The sequence below is a fragment of the Sander vitreus genome, chromosome 10 (genome assembly GCF_031162955.1).
Source record: "Sander vitreus isolate 19-12246 chromosome 10, sanVit1, whole genome shotgun sequence".
NCBI classification, from domain to species: Eukaryota; Metazoa; Chordata; class Actinopteri; order Perciformes; family Percidae; genus Sander; species Sander vitreus.
In genome coordinates this window covers 13116232-13135053 of record NC_135864.1, presented here as the reverse complement: position 1 = coordinate 13135053, position 18822 = coordinate 13116232, and the positions used below count along the sequence as shown (strand labels likewise).

The following is an 18822-nucleotide window of genomic DNA, read 5'->3' as shown; positions in this document are numbered from 1 at the left end:
TTTCCTGTATGGAAGCACATCCATAAGAACAGGATAGATGATACATTTCCTGAAAGTCAAAATTGTATTATTCTGTTCCAGTCTATTTCATGATTTCCATACTATCAACCACCTTTCCCCATGAGGCAGGGCAGAGAAGATAAAAGTGGGAAAACGCAACTCTTAGAGAAAGACAATTTTCTTAGATTTTTTCATATTTACCACAAGGCATAGAAAGCATTCCAATGAGATCAGGAAGACTGGATGGTTCATTGGCTTTTTATTTGAGCAATATAGAGGAAATATAGAAAGGAGCACTGAGGGAAAACAACGTCTTCCATCTCCTCTGAGGTCTTGATTTAGCTCTGCGGCCCTGAGAAAACAGACACAGCAGCTTCCTCCTGAGCCGGCCATGTTTCATGTCGAGACAATTAAACAAGTCACCGTATCCACCCATTCCCAGGCCTTTCTCCAGACACTGAACTCAATTATTACAGAGGCTAACATCTCATCACCACAAGTTCACCGAGCGTGGCTAATCTTATCTTGATCCGTTATTAGCAGCATTTTTCATCTTTATGGCAGAGCTAACAAGCCTTTGAGATCGTTAATAGCTGGGAATGTTCAAATCTCACATTGAACACGAAGATGAATGAAAGGATCACTGAACATAAATCACTCGGTGCTCGCTGCATAGTTTTATAGTGCGGGGGAACTTCTTAAGTCCAAAAATTCACAAGCAGTTCTAATGAAACAGAGATTTTCACAAAAGAAATCACACAGTATGAGGTGATCTCTCAAGCAATTAGTTTTATTCAATTTAAATCTAAAGCACATGAGGATGCTTGTGCAGAAGCGAGAACCAAAAGTGATTTATCATAGACAGCTTAAATGTCATGTAGAAAATAAAAAGATTACAGAGGAATGTATTACCGAATGCTTATTTCTAAAAACGACAGCAAATTGGGACATTGATTTTTAAAGGCGAAATAATGAATCACACAGGCTTTTTCTTGTAGAAACATCCAGGTGCTCATTTTGTAAGAGCTGCAGAAAAACAACAATTTCATGAACCATTTGAAAAGCAAACAGTGCACTGCACACTTGACTGTCAGTTATATGTAAAAACAAAACATGAATGCATGACTGTAAAAGCAAAAGGAAGGTGGGATGCTTCTAGTTACCAAAAGGAGAACTGTCAATATGTTAACAGTGATGGGGTCAAGGGTTAAGAGCTGGTAATCAGACAACGTTTGAGTGATGGATGAGGTGGTATCAGAGGGGGATGACTTCACAGAGCCGCGGTTTAACGTGTGTGCGTGTGTGTGTGTGTGTGTGTGTGTGTGTGTGACACTTGTTCAAACAACAAAGAGGGGACAACACATTTATGAATCATAGCAGTGAGCTGGTAAAGATAAAACCCACTTAAGGAAATATCCCTGCCAGACACTGAATGGATACGCACTCATCACGCAGACCCCATCCTCCCACCTCTTTTAGACAGCTCCATCTTTCTTGGAGTCTCGGGGTCATCTGCCAGCGACATGTTATCAATGGCCCCGCTTAGGCTTCCAGACGGCATTAATCTGTCATGATAAGTTCTGCTTAAATTGCTGCATTGGTACCTTAAGCTTCATCCTAGTGCTGGTTTCGGTGTGTTTTTCACGTTTCTCTTTGGTCTATTTTCTAATCCATGTGTGGGGGAGTATCCAACCTGCCAGTCTGATTCTCCAGCCTTAAGTCACAGGTTGCACAGCCGCTCCTCCTCTTCCTCCACCAGACTCCTGAACCAGAGAAATACCACAGTAAACACACAGAGTACAGGTGACCAAGTTGAAGTACTCACAGGTAGTGCTGCTCATCAGTTGTAGGCCAAGTTTACCAGAAAGACAGAAGATTGAAAGTTAATTCTTTATATTAAAAACATTAGTTGACAATCTCACCTTAAGGTCAATTTTTAAGACTGCAACTAACTATTCTTTTCACCATTAATTATTCTTACAATTAATCAATTTGGGGAAATTGTGAAAAATTATACAATTTCCTAAAGGCCAAGGCAATGTCTTCAAATAAAGTTTACTGCCCAAGTCAAAATACAAAGATTGTACAATACAATACAATTGATTGTTTACTAATACATAAGACAAAGAAAAGCAGCACATAAAATCTAACAATGAGAAGCTGGAACAAAGGAATATTTGCCATTTTGCTTATTTCAGTTGTTCTGGAGCTTTCAATTATAAACCTCGAACATGGGCCTTGAGGTGAGATTGTTTTGTCAAGAGCTGCTTCCAGGGTGAAGAATGAACTTCATAACTCAACTTTTAAGCCAACATAAATGAGAAGTCCTAAAGGGAAATTAAAGAAGAAGAAAAAATAGACATGATAACAAACTCCATCTGCTGATAAAGATCATGTGATATGATCGAAAGCTTTAGAACAGAAGACTGCAGAAACACACTTTAAATCACCATCAAGTTGAGATGACGTACTTGTTAGCAAACAGATGCTTTTTTTCACATCCAGCAAGACACGGAGCAACATTATTCGTTTTACGTCATGTTTGTGTCCATCTGATGAATTTAAGTCCAATATTTAATCTCTTTTTAACTCTGTTTTTGGTCTCCACCAACTCCTCAGGGAAATATCTGGCTTTTTAGCTGCTAAATGCTTCACTATGTTCACCAGCTAGTTGCTCACTGTGGCAGTCTGCTGTTTGATGCTGGGCAGGTAGTAGTGCACAGTGGGTTTTTAAAAACAGCTGCCTGCTACATCTGGACACGCTGGTGATGAGAGAGATGAGAGTGAACCAAAGCAGAAAAGCTGCATGCCAGAAAACCAAAACAATGAGCTGAAAGATGCTATTAAGCTCAGTAGCGCCGAGGGGAGTGATTGGATTCACTGTGAATATAAAAATATTGATTATAGCAGCTTTAAGATAGGACCGGCAGACCAGTCATCGACTGCACTTAACTAAAAAGGATCTTGTCCCTAGTTGAGCTACTTGTTGCTGAGTCATGCAGCACCATGAGCAGACCACAATGAACAGCAGAATGAATTACAGTGTAATATGGTTCACATTAGCAGTGAGCAAAAGCAGCGAGCATCTGCCTGAACTACTCTGAGATGCTTTTTCCAGGCGATAAGCCACCCTGTAATGGCAGCCTTGGGTCATTAGGGTCTGTTGTGCAGACAGTTTGCCACAGCACGGAGAGAATAAACAACCACCATTTTCATTTCTTATTCATGGTTTTAATCACGGATGACAAAACATCCAGTAAATAAAAAAAGGAAGGAAAGAAAAAAAAGTTGGTGTCGATTGTGTGCCTTTCCTGTGCCTTAAATGTCTTTGGGACAACGAGAGGGAATTAAAACTGAATTTGGAAATGTGTGTAAGGGGAGGGCTGACATTAACAGGCTGGCGTGGAGAAGAGCTGGCAGTGGCCCAGCACACAGCGCCGACAGTGTGAGGTCCTCTTTGCCCATTCCAATTAGGCATTGTGAGGGTCTGAGCTTCAGGTCTGCAGCAGGGGCCCCTGGGGGTCAGATGCAGTCGGATAGGCGATGGAGGGACCAGGAGGAAGTCCGTGGCAGCAGGATGAGGTGGTTGAAGTGCGTCAATCCACATACCAGAATGGCAGATGGTTAAACAACCTCAGTGGGAGGAGGGAATGACATAAAACGTCTTCAAGGTCAGGTACAGGAAACTGCATCATATTCAGAAGCTGTTTCCTGTGACTCCAGTTGGCCCATGATGTCACCCCTTTGTTTGCAGGCATATCTTATTATGGACAACGTGGATGCCTAGGTGGCATTACATCAGACAATATTGGACTTGCAGAAATACTCCTTGTATTATTCACTGTGACGCTTACGCAGAAACCTTTTGTTGATGTTGAGGAAAAAACGGTGACGATGGATTTAATTTAAATCTAATGAAATCATCCCAGGGTTATTATGTGCTTTGCCCCTAACAGTTTATTCTCCTCAACAGGTTTAAATTATGTGTACGTAGGAAACGTCTCGTTTTCATTTGACCCCCTACCGCAGAGATGGGAATCTACAATACATGTCAGGAAAAGGCTCAGACGCTTGAGATTTTAATTGCAATCAGAAACTACAGCAGTTGACTTTATGGCACCTTTAACAGGAGAAGACAAACTAATCAGTGAAATTGGTGCAGTGTTTTTGTTGGAATGAACACCATGTTCTCCAGCAGACATGGCTGTCCATCTCTGCCCCAGAGTGCTGGTTCAGGGTCATCCTATTGACTGACAGTCTCGCTAACAGTTAGACCTCGCTGTCCCAAAGTCTGCTTATCTTCTCTGGTATAATTGTACCGTGCTGTTAATGACATAAAGAGTGCTTTAAAATGATAGGGGTCTCATTTAAGAATAACAACCTGCAGCTCTCTATAAGAGGGGAATGAGAGTTGTGAAGGTATGGATGACCACTGTAAGAGTATTTATGGCAGCTCTGAGAATTGCGTCAACACTAGTACATTATGGTCCGTTATAGCATATTAAGTAAGTTAGAATGTATTATTGCTGGAAAGTCAATCCCAGAAAATATCAATTATATCTTCCCAGACACTGTTGTATACAGAGCTTATTCAAATTGTTACCAACTCAAATCCAATAGATTACTAATATAAAGAGCCTCAAATTGCAAAGTACAATCTATTCTAGGTAATATGATCTAATGTAATAATCCAAGTTTATAATATTTTTGGACTGTGTTTTATTAGCCAGGAATTTGACCCTGGTTTCTAGTAGCTCTCAATTTTTACAAACTGTACAAGTAGGTTAAAATATACAGTATATATATATATATATATATATATATACACACATATTTATATATCAATAATGGACAACAATATTCACTGTCTATATCCAATTCAAAACTATTACAATAAATTCTAAACAAGAAAAACCAATAGTAAAGGGTGATTGCTGGAATAAATATTGAATATCAGATAATATTGGATAAGATAGTAGGTGCATGTATACATTACATGTCTATCAACAGTATACACGGCCTGCTTAGATTTATATTTGGCAGGGTGTTGCATACTAATTCAGTCGACAGTTAAAGTTAATTTGACTATTTTTTTGTCGTTGCTTTGTTTCATATTATTCGTGTGTATTAATGAACCCCAGGAGGACTTCTAGCTGCTTTACTATTAGGGAGCGTATAAACATTTTTAGGTTTTCAAGCTTACCTGATCATACAGAAGAATTATTATTCAGAACAGTTTCACACAAAAACACCATTTATTACACCAGACTGTCTGACCTGTAAGCAGTAATTTCCATGTCTCTGGCCATCTTCTCACTGAGCAGCTCCTTGTAGTCTTCACACTGCTTCTTCATCTGCACTTGGAAGTCGGCCTCCTGGTGCCGCATTTCATCAATAGTACACTGAATCACACACACACACACACACACACACGCACGCACACACGCACACACGCACGCACACACGCACGCACGCACGGATTAGAGGGTGAGATTAAATGACAGAATTAGACCAAACCACTGGTCCTTTGCAGCCTATGATTACGTTAATCAGTCGACTTTCAGACCTCCAACTCAGCAATCTCGTCAATATATGCAGCCGTCTTCATCTCAACCTCGTCCTCCAGCTCCTCGTTACACTTCTCCAGCTCAGATAGCTCCTTTTGTAGCTCTGAAATCTACAGAAATATAAACGACATACAGCAATGGTTACCCATTCAAAATATACTCACAAAGATTTCGACTAGTTATCATGTCAGACTATGTCTCGATGTTCCCTTCATGGTCTCTGTCGTGTTTCAAATCACATTATTTACTCTTTCTTTTGGTCTCACCAACTACTGAGAAAGATATCTGAGTTTTTAGCATTCTGGATGTTCGACTTTCTTCACCAGCGAGTCGCTGGTGAGTTTGTCTGTCTGCCATTTGATGCTAAGCAAGTACATTTAGTTGTTTTTTTAGAGCCTTAAACGAGCTAGAAGTGTTTGTGTGTCGTAAAAAAACAAAACGAGCTAAAAGAGATGGGATAACTCTCTGTGGGTTGGTCATCACAAGCAAAGGCATGACACATTTGTCATTTGATCAATTTTTCATATAAAATGGATAGAAATTGAGCTTAAACGAACCAAAACATTAGTATGCCAATCAACCCGACCTACACAGATAAAACAGGTTCCTTTACTTCTACCGCAAACTAAAACAGGAGCATCCCCCCCCGTTCTCCTTCCCCTCCCCCTCATGTCTGAAGCTGTGGTGTCCTGCCGTGAGTAATTACAGCAATCACGCAAGTTCAACAATTAGCTGTCACAGCCAGATGGGGATCCAGGCGGTTGTGCTCGTCTTTCAGCAAGATCATGTGAGCAGAGGAAGACCCGGCTGATGATGACTCCCAAACCTGGTCGAGCCACTTACTCCCAGACTCATTGGTTCTCCCTGGCATGATGAGTGAAGTCTGGGTTGTGTGCTTATGCGAGTAGTGGCATACAACCCCATCAGTGCCTGCTCTATTATATACATTTCTGCGTCATGGCTGATTTCACTGCAATCTGTTTGTTTGGCCATGTTGTGTCTCAGTGAGAAACCAGACCTGAGGCATCCATCACAGGCGAGAGAGGAAACAGAGCAGATCAGGCCGTGCTGTTCATCCGTCAGGCTGGATTGAACAGAACTGGGGATAGTGTGCTGCATAGCAGACAAAAGTAGATGATGTTGGGAGAGTTCTGCTGTGGTTACAGAGGCTTACTGTTTATTTAAAGAGCTGGAAGTAGAGCTACAGCCACATTAATGAGAACCAAACCACCGTGTTTGTTACAGATGTGGCTAGGCGTCAGCTGTGGTCTGACCACTGATGGATGTTAAAGAGACTAATGTGAAGGAAATGGAGGTAGTTTTGGGGGTCACCTGGTGATTTTACCTGAGTCATAATTTCCTGTTTCGTATCTTTGTTGAGGCCTCACTTCGCTCTTTCATTCAAAGCCCCTTGCTGTCATTTTTCTGCTGGCAGGATGAGAAATATCTGATGAAGGTTTATTTCCTCTTTTTCATTTGAAGAGGTAGTCTGTCAGTGTGTGTGTGTGTGTGTGTGTGTGTGTCAAGTTTTAAGACGTTCATGACGCTGCAGGCGCTTTGAAAGACTGTACTTAATAACTGAGGACATAGAGGGCAATAAATCCTGTCTGAGCTGAAGCCGAGCCTTTCACATCTCCTGCTGAAAGTGTCCGCAGAGTAAACACTCTGGTCAGCAGGATCTCCCACACTGTTGCTCTGCTGTCACTCAGCTGCTCTCCACTCCCTTCGCCTGCTGTGGGAAACCATTCATTTCCACCATTACGTCTGATTTAAGAGCTGATGGCCGACGCAGAGCCAGTTGTGGCCTGTAAGACTCCTCTTTTCTTTGTCAGTAAAGAAGCAGGAAATGTGTTATGGGAAGATCTAAATCAGTAGGCAGTAACTGAAGTATTTAAATGATGTGTAAATGTGAAACTTAAAGGTCAGTTCACCCCCCCACCCCCACCCAAAATACGGATTTTCTTACTTGCCAGTAGCGGTAACCAGCCATGCAGACAGTTTGGGTTTTCTTTGCAGAGGTTTATAACTATCAGTTTCTGAGATGTATGCGTTATATTACAATGTCCCAATTACTCTGGATAATCCTTAGAGCATTCAGTCAACAATTTTCATGGGACTACTTCTTAAAGCAATAGTTCAACGTTTTCAGAAATACGCTTCATCACTTTAGAGAGTTAGACGAGAAGAAGCCGGCTTACTTAGCTTAGCATACAGACTAGAATAGAGCTAAAAAGCTAACCTGGCAACCTCATGCTGACTGGCTAACTCAAGGCAGCTACACACCGGGCCGGCGGCCGACCGTCGGCAGAAAAGGCAGACTGATCAGTCTCCCCGAGTTGGTCAAAGAAATGCGTCGGAACACACCAAGGCGACGAGACGTAATACGTCTCCATAACAGCAGGTGGCGCTAATCTGTATTGTCGCCCAAAAAATTATAACCGGTAGCTGATTGGACGAAGGTGTCACGTGGGTCTGGCTGCTGCTTCCGGATTTTTCAAACGGCCATTAATGGCGACTCATTTAGAATACGATCTCATATGTACTAAAATAGTTGACCGAAATGTGTTTCTGAAAACATTTTAAGTGAGAAATAGGCCATGCAGTTGCTGAATCTGTCTTCATTTCAGATTGACAAAGTTCAGTTTAAAATATTTTCGTCAGATTTTGAGAGGGTTAGTCACAGTCATCCCGCTTGCCATTTCCGGGTGAGTCCCGACTGCCCTGTCTCCGACTGAGCATGTCAAATCGGCCAAAATGAAGGCCGACAGCTTCTCCAACGGACGACGGCAAGGAACACACCGAACAGACTCGAGTCACTGACCTCGCTAGACGGTCAGTGACTATCAGTGACCGATTATCGGCCCGGTGTGTAGCTGCCATCACAGTGATTGCACCCAGCCAAGAAAAAGGCCAACACATAACCCCTTGTGCAACCAAAACTCGTTGTTTTTATACTCTGGTTTTGTACGGATTAAACATACAACATATAATATGTAATTTAGTGATCTTTAGAGGTGCTGGTAGGCTGATTTTGTTACTTTTGGACTGAGCCAGATTAGTCGTTTCCCCCTTGTTTCTAGTCTTTGTGCTAAGCTAACCAGTGCTGGCACACATGACAGTGGTATCAATCTTCTGATCTAACACTATTCAAGGCACTAATAAGAGTATCAGCTTGTTTAATGCAGAAGCTCTGCACAACATGTTGTTGAGATTTGCAAGGTATGCACAGCAGAAAAATTAGATATAAGTCATCTCAAAATCTTATAAAATAAATAAAACTAAATCCCAAATCTACCTTAATAATGTGGAGCACTTTTTGTTTGATTTGGGTGAACTGACCCTTTAAAAAGTGATGAAAAAAAGTGAGTGAGCAGTGAGCCTACTCACCAGCATCTTCAGCTCATTGATGTCCTTTATCTTTGACAAGTCTTTGACTGTTGACCCTCCAGCTCCCCCAACTTCCAGTTGTTTTCCATCACCACTGCGAACCACAGCGGAGGAGGATGCACCACACTCATACTGCAAAGAGAGAAGAGGAGGAAGTAGTGCAGTCGTGAAAGTTCTGACCTTTCAGTTTGAGTCTGCAAATGCACAGGACCATGGAGGATGGTGCTTTCTTTTGGGCAGTTAAGTGCACTCTGACAGTGGAGCAAGGAGCAATCAGAGCCTCTTATCCCAGCTGATGGTTAAACCTCTCCTCGTGTCCACCACATTCCTGATTAGATGGAACAAATGCAGCAGAAACAAGCAACATGAGGGTGCACAGGTGTGTGGGAGTCAGCCAGCAATTACCATTACTGTTCAAACCCGATCGCAATCATTTTTAGCATCGAGACAATTGCGTGTTGTAATTGAGGCCAGGCACAGGACGGTGTCCAGCTGGCGAGAGAATAGACAGAAAGGAAAGAGAGGGAATAGACGGGGTTTGGGGGAACAAAAAACACACCTACGCATCTAGACAGACAAACAAAAATATAAATACGCTGGATACCCTTCAGCCATGCCTCCAAATGAAGGACACACACGCACCAGCGTCCACTCTAGTACTGCTGAGGAGCCTGGGAAGGCGGCCAGCAGTCTGATTTCAGCCCTGACCTCTGAACCGGGCAGACATCCTCGCCCCAGAGGGGGTCAGACCCACCGGAGCTGTAGTCTGACCCCGATGCAACACGCACGTGCGCACGCACGCACGCACACGCACACACACACACACACACACATACACAGGTAGACAAAGGCAGCCTCTGATTCTCGAGTTCTTCCCTGGTGTTGTGTTAAGAGGAAAAGAAAACAAGTGGGAGTATCGTTGTGGGATTTGTGAAAGTTGAGATTTTCATCTGGACCTGGCAGGGATGTTTCAGAGGGAGGGAGAAAGTAATCAGTGGTCAGTAGGAGGTTGAGGATTGCAGCTGGTGGAGGGATCACCTTTTACTTTAATAAAAGTAGCAATACAACAATTTAAAAATACTCCATGTAAAAGTAATTCTGAATCCTATTGAAGTAAAATTAAAGAAGTATTACAAACAAAATGCACCTGAAGTATCAAAAGTAAAAGTACTTGTTCTGCAGAAAAAGGCTCCTGTATAAGATTATTAATACTGATGCATGAACGTGTAAGTGGCATTTTTACTGTTATAACTGGTCGAGGTTTAGCTGCTGTTTCTTTATATACAGTTAACTAGTTTAGTCCAGTGGTTGTCACACCAAGGGGTTTGTCCCCGTCCAAAGGGTCACAAGATCAATGAGATGATTAATGGGAGAGGAAAGAAGAAAAAACGAAGTTCAGCGACACAAATTTATATTCATAAACTGACTTAGTGAATTAATCCACCAGCCACCAGCTGTTTATCTCAATGCGCTCAGCTCTTGATATTGTTATTGAAAGAGTTAAATTCATTTGCATTTTCTTTTGCTGATTTTCTTGGTTAAAGATTTACACTACATTTGGATGGAGAACACTATAGGCATCTGAAAAGTGGCAAAGGGCCCCAACCACCAGCCATTGCTTGTGAAAAAGGTTTCAAAACACTGGCTTTATCTTTAAAAATGCATTTTACAAGCTTATCATGTTTCTTTAATGTAAAATCTTAATCTGAAAAGTATCCATATCTGTCAGATAACATGCACCCCTCTGAAGTACTGGAGTAGGAGTAAAAAGTAGCATGACATTGAAACACTCAAGTAAAGTACAAGTACCTTATAATTGTACTTAAGTACAGTACTTGAGTAAATGTACTTAGTGACTTGTTCACTATTGGTGTTTATGAGGCCATTCATGTGCATGGAAGTGTCGCTCAATGAGAACCAAAGCCAGAACTAGCCTTGCTGTAATTCTATGGTTGTACACAGACATGCTACTGTAAAGCATCAGGCTTCCACTTCATATGTGTTTTATGCTACTGTGTGTTGTACCTGGAGGTTCTCGGCCAGCTGGCAGTAGTACTCTTTTACAACCAGGGCTGGAGTGATGTCAGGGCTGCCAAATGTAATAGCTGCCACAGCTCCTGTAGCCCCTTCAGCTGGCTCCAGCAGACTCTCCACTTCCTGATCATACATGCCACATACAAAAAACACAGCGGTGAAGTATACTCAGTGGTCAAATGCAACTAAATGCCTAAATGCGATTATATTATTTCATGCAACTTCGTTTCCACTACATTTCAGAGGGAAATATTGTACTTTTACTTAACTACAAGTATATTTTGCTGATAATATTTAATAATATTTTGAATACAGCACTTTTACATGTACCATTTTTACTATAGTCAAAAGTAGAATTTTTACTGTGTGGTATTAGTACTTACTCAAGTAAAGCATCTGCAAATGTTACTAAAGTTAAAGTATGTAAGCATTATCTGTAAAATGTACTTAAAGTGTCAAAAGTAAAACTTGTTATGCAGATAAATGACCCATGAGTGTTATACTAATATATACTGTAGCTAATTTGATCTATTTTATATACTGTTGAATGATGTTATCTTTAACAATGCACCATATTTTATTTGCACATCATATGTTTTCTATGTAAAATCTTGATTTGTAACGTAACTAAAAACTATAGCTGTCAAATAAAACTGTAGTGCAGCAGAATTATAACGTGGCATGAAATGAAAAAAAAAAAATGTACTAGTAACATTTCACCTCTGCAAATACAAACACACGCAGTTCATTTTGATGAATTTACACACACATCAAATACCTCAACATACTTGTCTTCAGCTTCCAATATCAAGCTCATTCAGTAAAAAACCTATATCCATTACAGAGAAAATTAACTGTTACAGAGCTGCAGTGGCAGTCTAACATTTGTATCCTTTACCCTCCACCCAAATAACGACATGGCTGCCGATTCATCAGGGAAATATGGAGTATCTGAAGTGCTGATAATGAAAACAACAGTTAATAAAGAAAATTTCTGTTTCCATTTGGTATTCAGCTGCATTTCCCGGACTGTGAGTTATCGAGCGTGTCCCAGAGGGAGTGTGTTAAACGCCGGGCAGTCTGGCTTTGCAGAGAAAAACACAGTGTGATGGAGTTGGTCCTGCTTCAGCTGCCTCTCTCTCTGCCTACAGCCTCAAGATTTGATACTGGGGCGCGTCTGTCATCTCCTGGCGAGGTGGAGAATATTGTAGAAGGTGGAGAGAGCAGGGTGTGTGTGGATGTGATATAGGTAATTATGTGCATTGGATATGGTTGCAAACATGAGTCTATTTTAAAGCATTAGTTCATTTTGGGAAATATGCACGTTTGCTTTCTTGCCAAGAGTCGCATGAGAGGATTGATACCACTCTCAGAGTGGTGATGATCTTCTAATCTAACTCTCAGAAAGAAAGCATAAGTGAGACATATGCTGATTTTCAGGTTCATACGTGTATTTTGGATTTATACTGGATCATGTAAACCTGCCTTTTTTTTCCATACAGTCTGTCTCAAGAGACCTGTATTGACCCTCAGGCTAAAATGTTCCGTTTTAGCGCCCGTCTCTTTAAGCCCCCCTCCCAAAAAGCCCAGTCTCGGATTGGTTTGTAAGAAAAATATGGTGCACCTTTGCAAAGGTAGTTCTCAAGCTGCTGCGTGGAGATACTCAGATAGGGGGCGGTATATTCTAATGAGCCTGCTTGTGACATACAACAATTCCATGTTTTCCGATCTAGGCAGCTCACAAAAACCTGACTGGGTTGTCTTATTTCACAGTTTGCGAGTTGGTACTGCACTCCAGATACCGAAATGTATGTGCACACTGAAAAAGTGAGTTTTCATTTTATGTCCCTTTTAAGACACTGGAACAAGGACTCAAATGACAAAAAAACTAATTAAACAAGGGCCTAATTGTGTTGCATGATATACTAGATACATATTTTTATAGTTTTAATCCTCTCCCCATATGTTTATGTTGACAGGGGTCATCCCAGCTGTGTTCGTCACCACAGGTCTGGATATTTCTCCAACATTCCCGTCTGACCTAAGAGCTACATTTTCAGTAATTTTCATGGCTATAAACAATTTCTGTTTTATCACACTGCAGCTATATATCCTCTCTCCCCCTCACCGTTGTGTGCTGGGCCTCCATGTTGGCCAGCTGCTCCTCGTAGATAGCCACTTGCTCCCTCAGTGCCAAACACTCTGCTGTCACAGCATCGACTTCCTGCAAAGAAAATCAAATTAACAGAGAACAAGCTGCAAGTAAAGAAGTTCAACTTCATTTCTGGAGGCGTCTCAGAACACTGCAGTTTGTGCAGTAAATCACACCACAGGTTGAAGAAAAGTACAAAAAGGCTTTGTTTCCACCCTGAACAATCATTTTAGAAACCATCAGCACATCCACCTGTTTCCCTGAACAGCAAGTAGACACCGCAATGCAGAGAAAAGGGGGAGGAGGAGGAGGAAGTTCAGAAGCAGGCTAACTAGACACAAAAGCCCTGTCCACCAATTCATCCGCTAGCAGGGGTTCTTAGCTCATCTACTCTTTTTTAAGAACCAGATTAATTAGTGTTGGATGCAATTACTGTGGGTGACTACATTTACATTTGGACACATGCAGAGAGAGTTTGGTAGTGAAGTTGTGGAGCCCCGCTGGGAGGGTGGCAGGGTCCTTGATGGACAGCAGTAAGCAAAAGTGGTTTGGTCCTAATGCTGCTGCTGCTGTTGTTGCCTGCGTTCAAAAATCTGCAAGCAGTTGGGGAGAAACTTTAAAGCATTAATTGTCTTTTTGGCCTCTTAAGGGCAACAAGCTGTAAACATAACACTGACATACTAGTACCATATAAAGTTCATTTGGAAAAAAAATTGGAAAAGTTGCTTATTTTTAGCATCCAGGAGAGCAAAATTAGCATTAATGTGGAGTCGTGTTTCTGTCCACCTGACGATTGTAAGTCTAATATCGACTCTCCTTTTACCTCCCTTTTGGTTTCCACCAACTCATGAAGGAAATATCTGGCTTTTTAGCTACTCTCTTCACCAGCTAGTCACTAACTGTGTCAGTCAGCTGTTTGGTGCTGAGCAGGTTGTGTGAAGTGAAAAACTATCTTTTGCAGAAAACTGTGTGTTTGTGTGGAACCCTATTGCTTATAAGCTGATTCATAAAACAAGTTTTCAGAGCCTTTAAGATTCCTCAACATTTTAAAATCCACTGTTTTTACTATTCTCGCCCTGATGATGACCTTGTGAGGTCGAAACTGGTAGGCGTTTTAACCGACATGCCTGACTAAATAAAGGCTTTTATTATAACTTCTCTCCTAGTTCTGCCTAAGAGTGCGTGAAGAACATTTTCTTTTCTGTGCCCATTTTTTTTGTTCCCATGCGGCACCACTTACAGTAAACAGACTGAGCACTTGGCCTCGTCACTCATCCACCTCCTTGTAAGTGTATTTTAATTCCCATGAATGAATTTTTTTTTTTTCACCGCAGCCCACCAGGTCACAATATTTTTAAGTTACGATGAAGAGGGGAAATTTGTAGGCCTTGAAAATGGAGCAGAACTGGCAGGAGTGAAACAACACAATATCCAGTAGTATACTGGACTGGATAACATGCCTTGTTTCATCACTGTCAGTCTACCATTATGTTGAGAGAACTGCAGCTAGCTGTGGGTTGAGTTGTGTAGTGTTTGCTCCTCTCCTCCGCATCTCTGCTCTTCCTCTATCTCGCTGTCGGTTTCCCACCAAGTCTTTCTTGTCACCCTGCAGCTGCTCCCAATTCAGAACCAGAGAACTGAGCCAGCAGGAACATTACGGCACCGTATTATAGCCTGCATCACATCTGTAAGGGAGAAATGAAATCCTCCCTCGCATCTGGCCCGGCTGGGAGGAGACTGGCTCTGGCATGTGTGAGGGAGGGGGGTATATGGAAAAGTTGGTGGCTCGGGTTGCAGTGGGCCACCAGCCCAGACTGTGACTGGTGGTGATCAACACCCATTGGCTGCACTACAGGAGGAGCAGCTGTGCCGAGTTTCAGCTGATTCACCAGGAGGCCGAGGGGAGGAGGAGCAGGGAAAGGCTTGGCAACACTGCCGTCTAGTGCTGAAGGCGCATTATCACAAGAGAGGTGTGATCATGTATAGCACGGTACAATAATCTAAGAGATACTGTATTGATCCCCAGGGGGGAAATAAATGAAAGAATAACAGTTGTATAAGTCACAAGTGACTCAATTTAACATTCATTAGTTGATAATTTGAGTTTGAAAGATACAGGGAATTTACCAGGCACGGAGGGTCTAACAAAAGGTGCTACTGGTTGCATTATGGGAAATGTAGGAGCCAGTGTTATTGCAGCTTCACCCACACTAGGGACCACAAATCAGGGTATCTCAGCTTCTGCTGCTTCAAATTTGGCCATTCTTTTCTTATATCTCATCTCTTGAAAGTCCCCCAACTTCATGGAAGTGCAATATGTTCTGAAGTGACTCTTTAACCTAAATACATACCCCTAAGGGTTAAACATAACTATTTTTAATCTCATGACCTCTGGTTTGGAGGGTGAATTGCAGCACTTCTGCCCATAATGCTGGGGGGGTCAAACAAACAGTCTGTAGGACATCTCAAGAACACCTTATAGACAGGAAAAAGTATCCAGGCCAAAAAGTGCCAACTATGATTAACAACTTCAGGGTTAATGTTTAATGTATAGTGGAAAACCCCCAAGAGCTTTTGTTTTTCACTTAATAAGCCATCAACTCTGCAGTTATAAATGTTAGTAAGTAGTTCATATTGTTTGTTGGCTTTGAATCTCTATAGCTGGATTCACTTATAGAGCAGATTTTTCAAAATAACATGATAGAAACACAAGCTAAACTGGTCTGAAACATACTCCAATTTCAGGGATTCTTCATTTAAAATTTGCGCAAACCTTATTTTTATTTCGGCATTTTAATTGTTTATTTCTTGTCTGTACTGAAGTAATACATCATTTGTCATTTGTTTAGAAACCCTTTATGGATATCACTTTAGTGTTGATCTTGGTTTGCTTTAATTATTTAAGTTTACCTTAACTCATTCATGTTGCATTGTCAAGCTGTATGCTGTATATAAATGTTTTGTTGGGGGACTCTCAGTGTTTATAAATCCTGGCTACAGCCCCGACTTTCACAAGTTTTCATCTGGGTAAGGATGCTATATAGTATTTACAACCATTACCTCAGCAACCTCCTGTCGTCCCTGCTGGAGGATGATCCTCTGCTGTGCAGCCTTCTCGTACTCTTTCATCAGACGTTCAAGCTCTTTCTGCAGCTCCTCTGTGTCACACATAATCTCATCCTGCAGGGAGAAGGGGTGATAACAGTGATGGATCTTGACAAGGTTATAGATCAGTCCTGTCTGTCACTGCACAAACTAAAGTAAAATTGATGGGATGGAAGGCGCAATGGACCGTCTAAGACCCAATTTAAGAATGTCGCACACAGAGAAGCATGCAGCAGACACACCCAGCAGCGGCAGCCTACCCTCTCCCTGCGCAGTCTTTCCACCACTGCATCCAGACTGTAGTCAGGCTCGGCCACAGTGGAGGTGATGCTGGAGGCGGCTTGTCGACTGTTCAGCTTCTCCTCTAGTTCAACAATCTGACATTCAAGAGACTCATTCTCCTCCTCAAAACAATGGGCCTAAAGGGCAGAGACAGATTAAACAGGTACATACTGTGTGTGTATGTACATTCACTGCTTCATTTACCAAGAACAAAGGCATGACACAGCTGAGGGAAAATAAAGTGCTGGTGTGTCATTGGGAGCAGTAACAGTGTTTGTCCTCACCAGTTCAATAAGCCTGACCAGGCGGTCGTTGAGGGCTGCGATGATGTTGCGCTCCTGGACAAACCGGTTCAGACCCTCCTTGTTGAGCGCCTTGGCAGCTACAAAGTCTAACTTGTCACAGTTACACTCGTTAATGGCCGCACCCCTGAGAGGAGGACACAAAGTACCAAAGACTGGAATTCATTTTCAAGGATCATTTGAACCACATCCATAGTAGGATAGTTAATGACCTTTACAAAGCTAAATACAGTAAAACATTCACTTGGGAAACAACAAAAAGTTCAACTACAGTAAAGCATCATTCTTTAAACGCTTCAATTCTTTAGCCCTCACCTGTCACGGTAAATGAACATAGAGTAATTATTTCCATGAGCACAAATGGTATTTGTCATCACCATTCAGGAAAATTTGCCTGAACTACAACACCCACATTCATGAACATTTGTTTCTGGTTAAAAACATCTTAAATTCTACATATTTTTAGGTAAAACAACACTTAATATTTTAAAATTCTGCACTCGCCCTCTACCCAGAGACCCACACTGACCTGACAGAGTCCCGGCACTGCCCTGCACACTGCATACTTAACCCTCCATTTCGACTCCAGCTATCATCCTCAAACAGCTTGCGGTAAGAAGACACTCTGAGCATGGCCATGGCTTTGAATAAGTTCAAACTGGGCTACAACAAAACAGGCAAATAGTGGCAGCAGGTCCAAGTGGGGGGTTTTATATTCACAGTGAATGAGAATGTTGCACTGAGGTGAGGGATCTCTCACCGGCCGCTGAGTGGACTAAATATACGGTGAACATCAGCCGGTAGCGATTTCACATGTACCTAAAGAGTGATCCCAAAAACCATTGTAAAATTGTTGTTCATCTAAATAACAAGCTGTCAATAAAAAGGCAGTGTTGAATGGGAAAACAAAACTGCTTTATACATAGTTTTATTTCTGTTAAATAAATTAAAAGCACCAAAAGTCTGTAAAGTTGAAAACAGGTGCGAGTGTTTCCTCACGTACCTTTAAATGTACCTTAATTTTATGAACAGATGGTGACAAAATTGAAGACAAAAAACACAAATGCATCAGTTGGTACAGTGGCATAAGACAACACATAAAATCAGAGGTTGTTAATTATATTGATTTCCTGTTTGACATGTTGAGGATAGTATTTCTAAAGACAAAGTGAATAAATAAAATGTAAAATGGCTCTCCCAAATCTGAATCACCAGAACTATTCATTCAGGCTCAAGCCACCTTTTGGCAAAATGCGGCTAGATTAAGATCAACAGAGGAATCTAGTGTATTGATGGCGATAAGGCAGAAAAAAAAACTATGCAAGAACAGAGTTCAGACCGACATGCTTTTCTATACGTGTCATGATTGTCAGTGTTGTCACCTTACATCATGTGCTCACAATGTCTCCAAACATTAAATCTTCTAAAATTCGCAGAGCATCTAAGAAGAAATCCTCTGGCATCACTAAATTACAGGAGATACTGAGCAAAGGGAAATTAATGTCATAAATGTGAATATTTTTGTCAACTGGGAAAGCTAATGCCGACATATCTTGGGTAAAACTGTAAAAGAGGAAATGATGTTCATTATACACAGTTTAAGTTCCTTATTTCAATAACCATGACATGTATTTTCAACAGTGACTACAAATGTCCTCAGTGGCACAAATGAGAAAGGTGCACAAAGACAGGCTGTACCCTGCAGAGTAATGAGCCATTCAATCTTGCACCCAGAAAGTGCTGCATCCCTTAAAGCAAGAGTACTGTTCATCTGGATTCACCACGAGGAACACAACAGTCTTGGCAACACAGGCCTAAAACAATGAAAAATGATGTGGCAGAAGTGAGGAAAGACTTGTAAACAAACACAGACATCAACAGTACCACAAACATGACAAAACGTAAGACGCCATCACAGATTTGCGTCACCATACCGACAAATACCCATGAAATACCCAGGGAAACAATCACTATTTACACTATTTAAGACATC

The 18822-nt window shown here is 41.6% G+C and overlaps 1 protein-coding gene across 1 annotated transcript; it reads right to left on the bottom strand.

The window, feature by feature from the left end:
* Nucleotides 1-769: 769 nt before the first annotated feature.
* Nucleotides 770-17468, bottom strand: vimr2 (vimentin-related 2). Its single transcript, XM_078261412.1, has 10 exons — nt 17359-17468; nt 16812-16956; nt 16506-16664; nt 16201-16320; nt 13117-13212; nt 10980-11111; nt 8955-9086; nt 5567-5677; nt 5278-5402; nt 770-1763 (listed from the first exon to the last, which is right to left on the bottom strand). Exons 1-10 carry the CDS (start codon nt 17466-17468, stop codon nt 1721-1723), a joined length of 1173 nt encoding a protein of 390 aa, XP_078117538.1. The 3' UTR covers nt 770-1720.
* Between the last annotated feature and the right edge of the window lie 1354 nt (nt 17469-18822).

Coding starts and splice junctions, on each gene's coding strand:
- vimr2 (XM_078261412.1), bottom strand. CDS start 17,468: ATGGCCATGCTCAGAGTGTCTTCTTACCGCAAGCTGTTTGAGGATGAT. Junction 16,665..16,811: donor TGGTCAGGCTTATTGAACTG/GTGAGGACAAAC, acceptor TCTGCCCTTTAG/GCCCATTGTTTTGAGGAGGA. Junction 11,112..13,116: donor TGGAGGCCCAGCACACAACG/GTGAGGGGGAGA, acceptor ATGTATGATCAG/GAAGTGGAGAGTCTGCTGGA.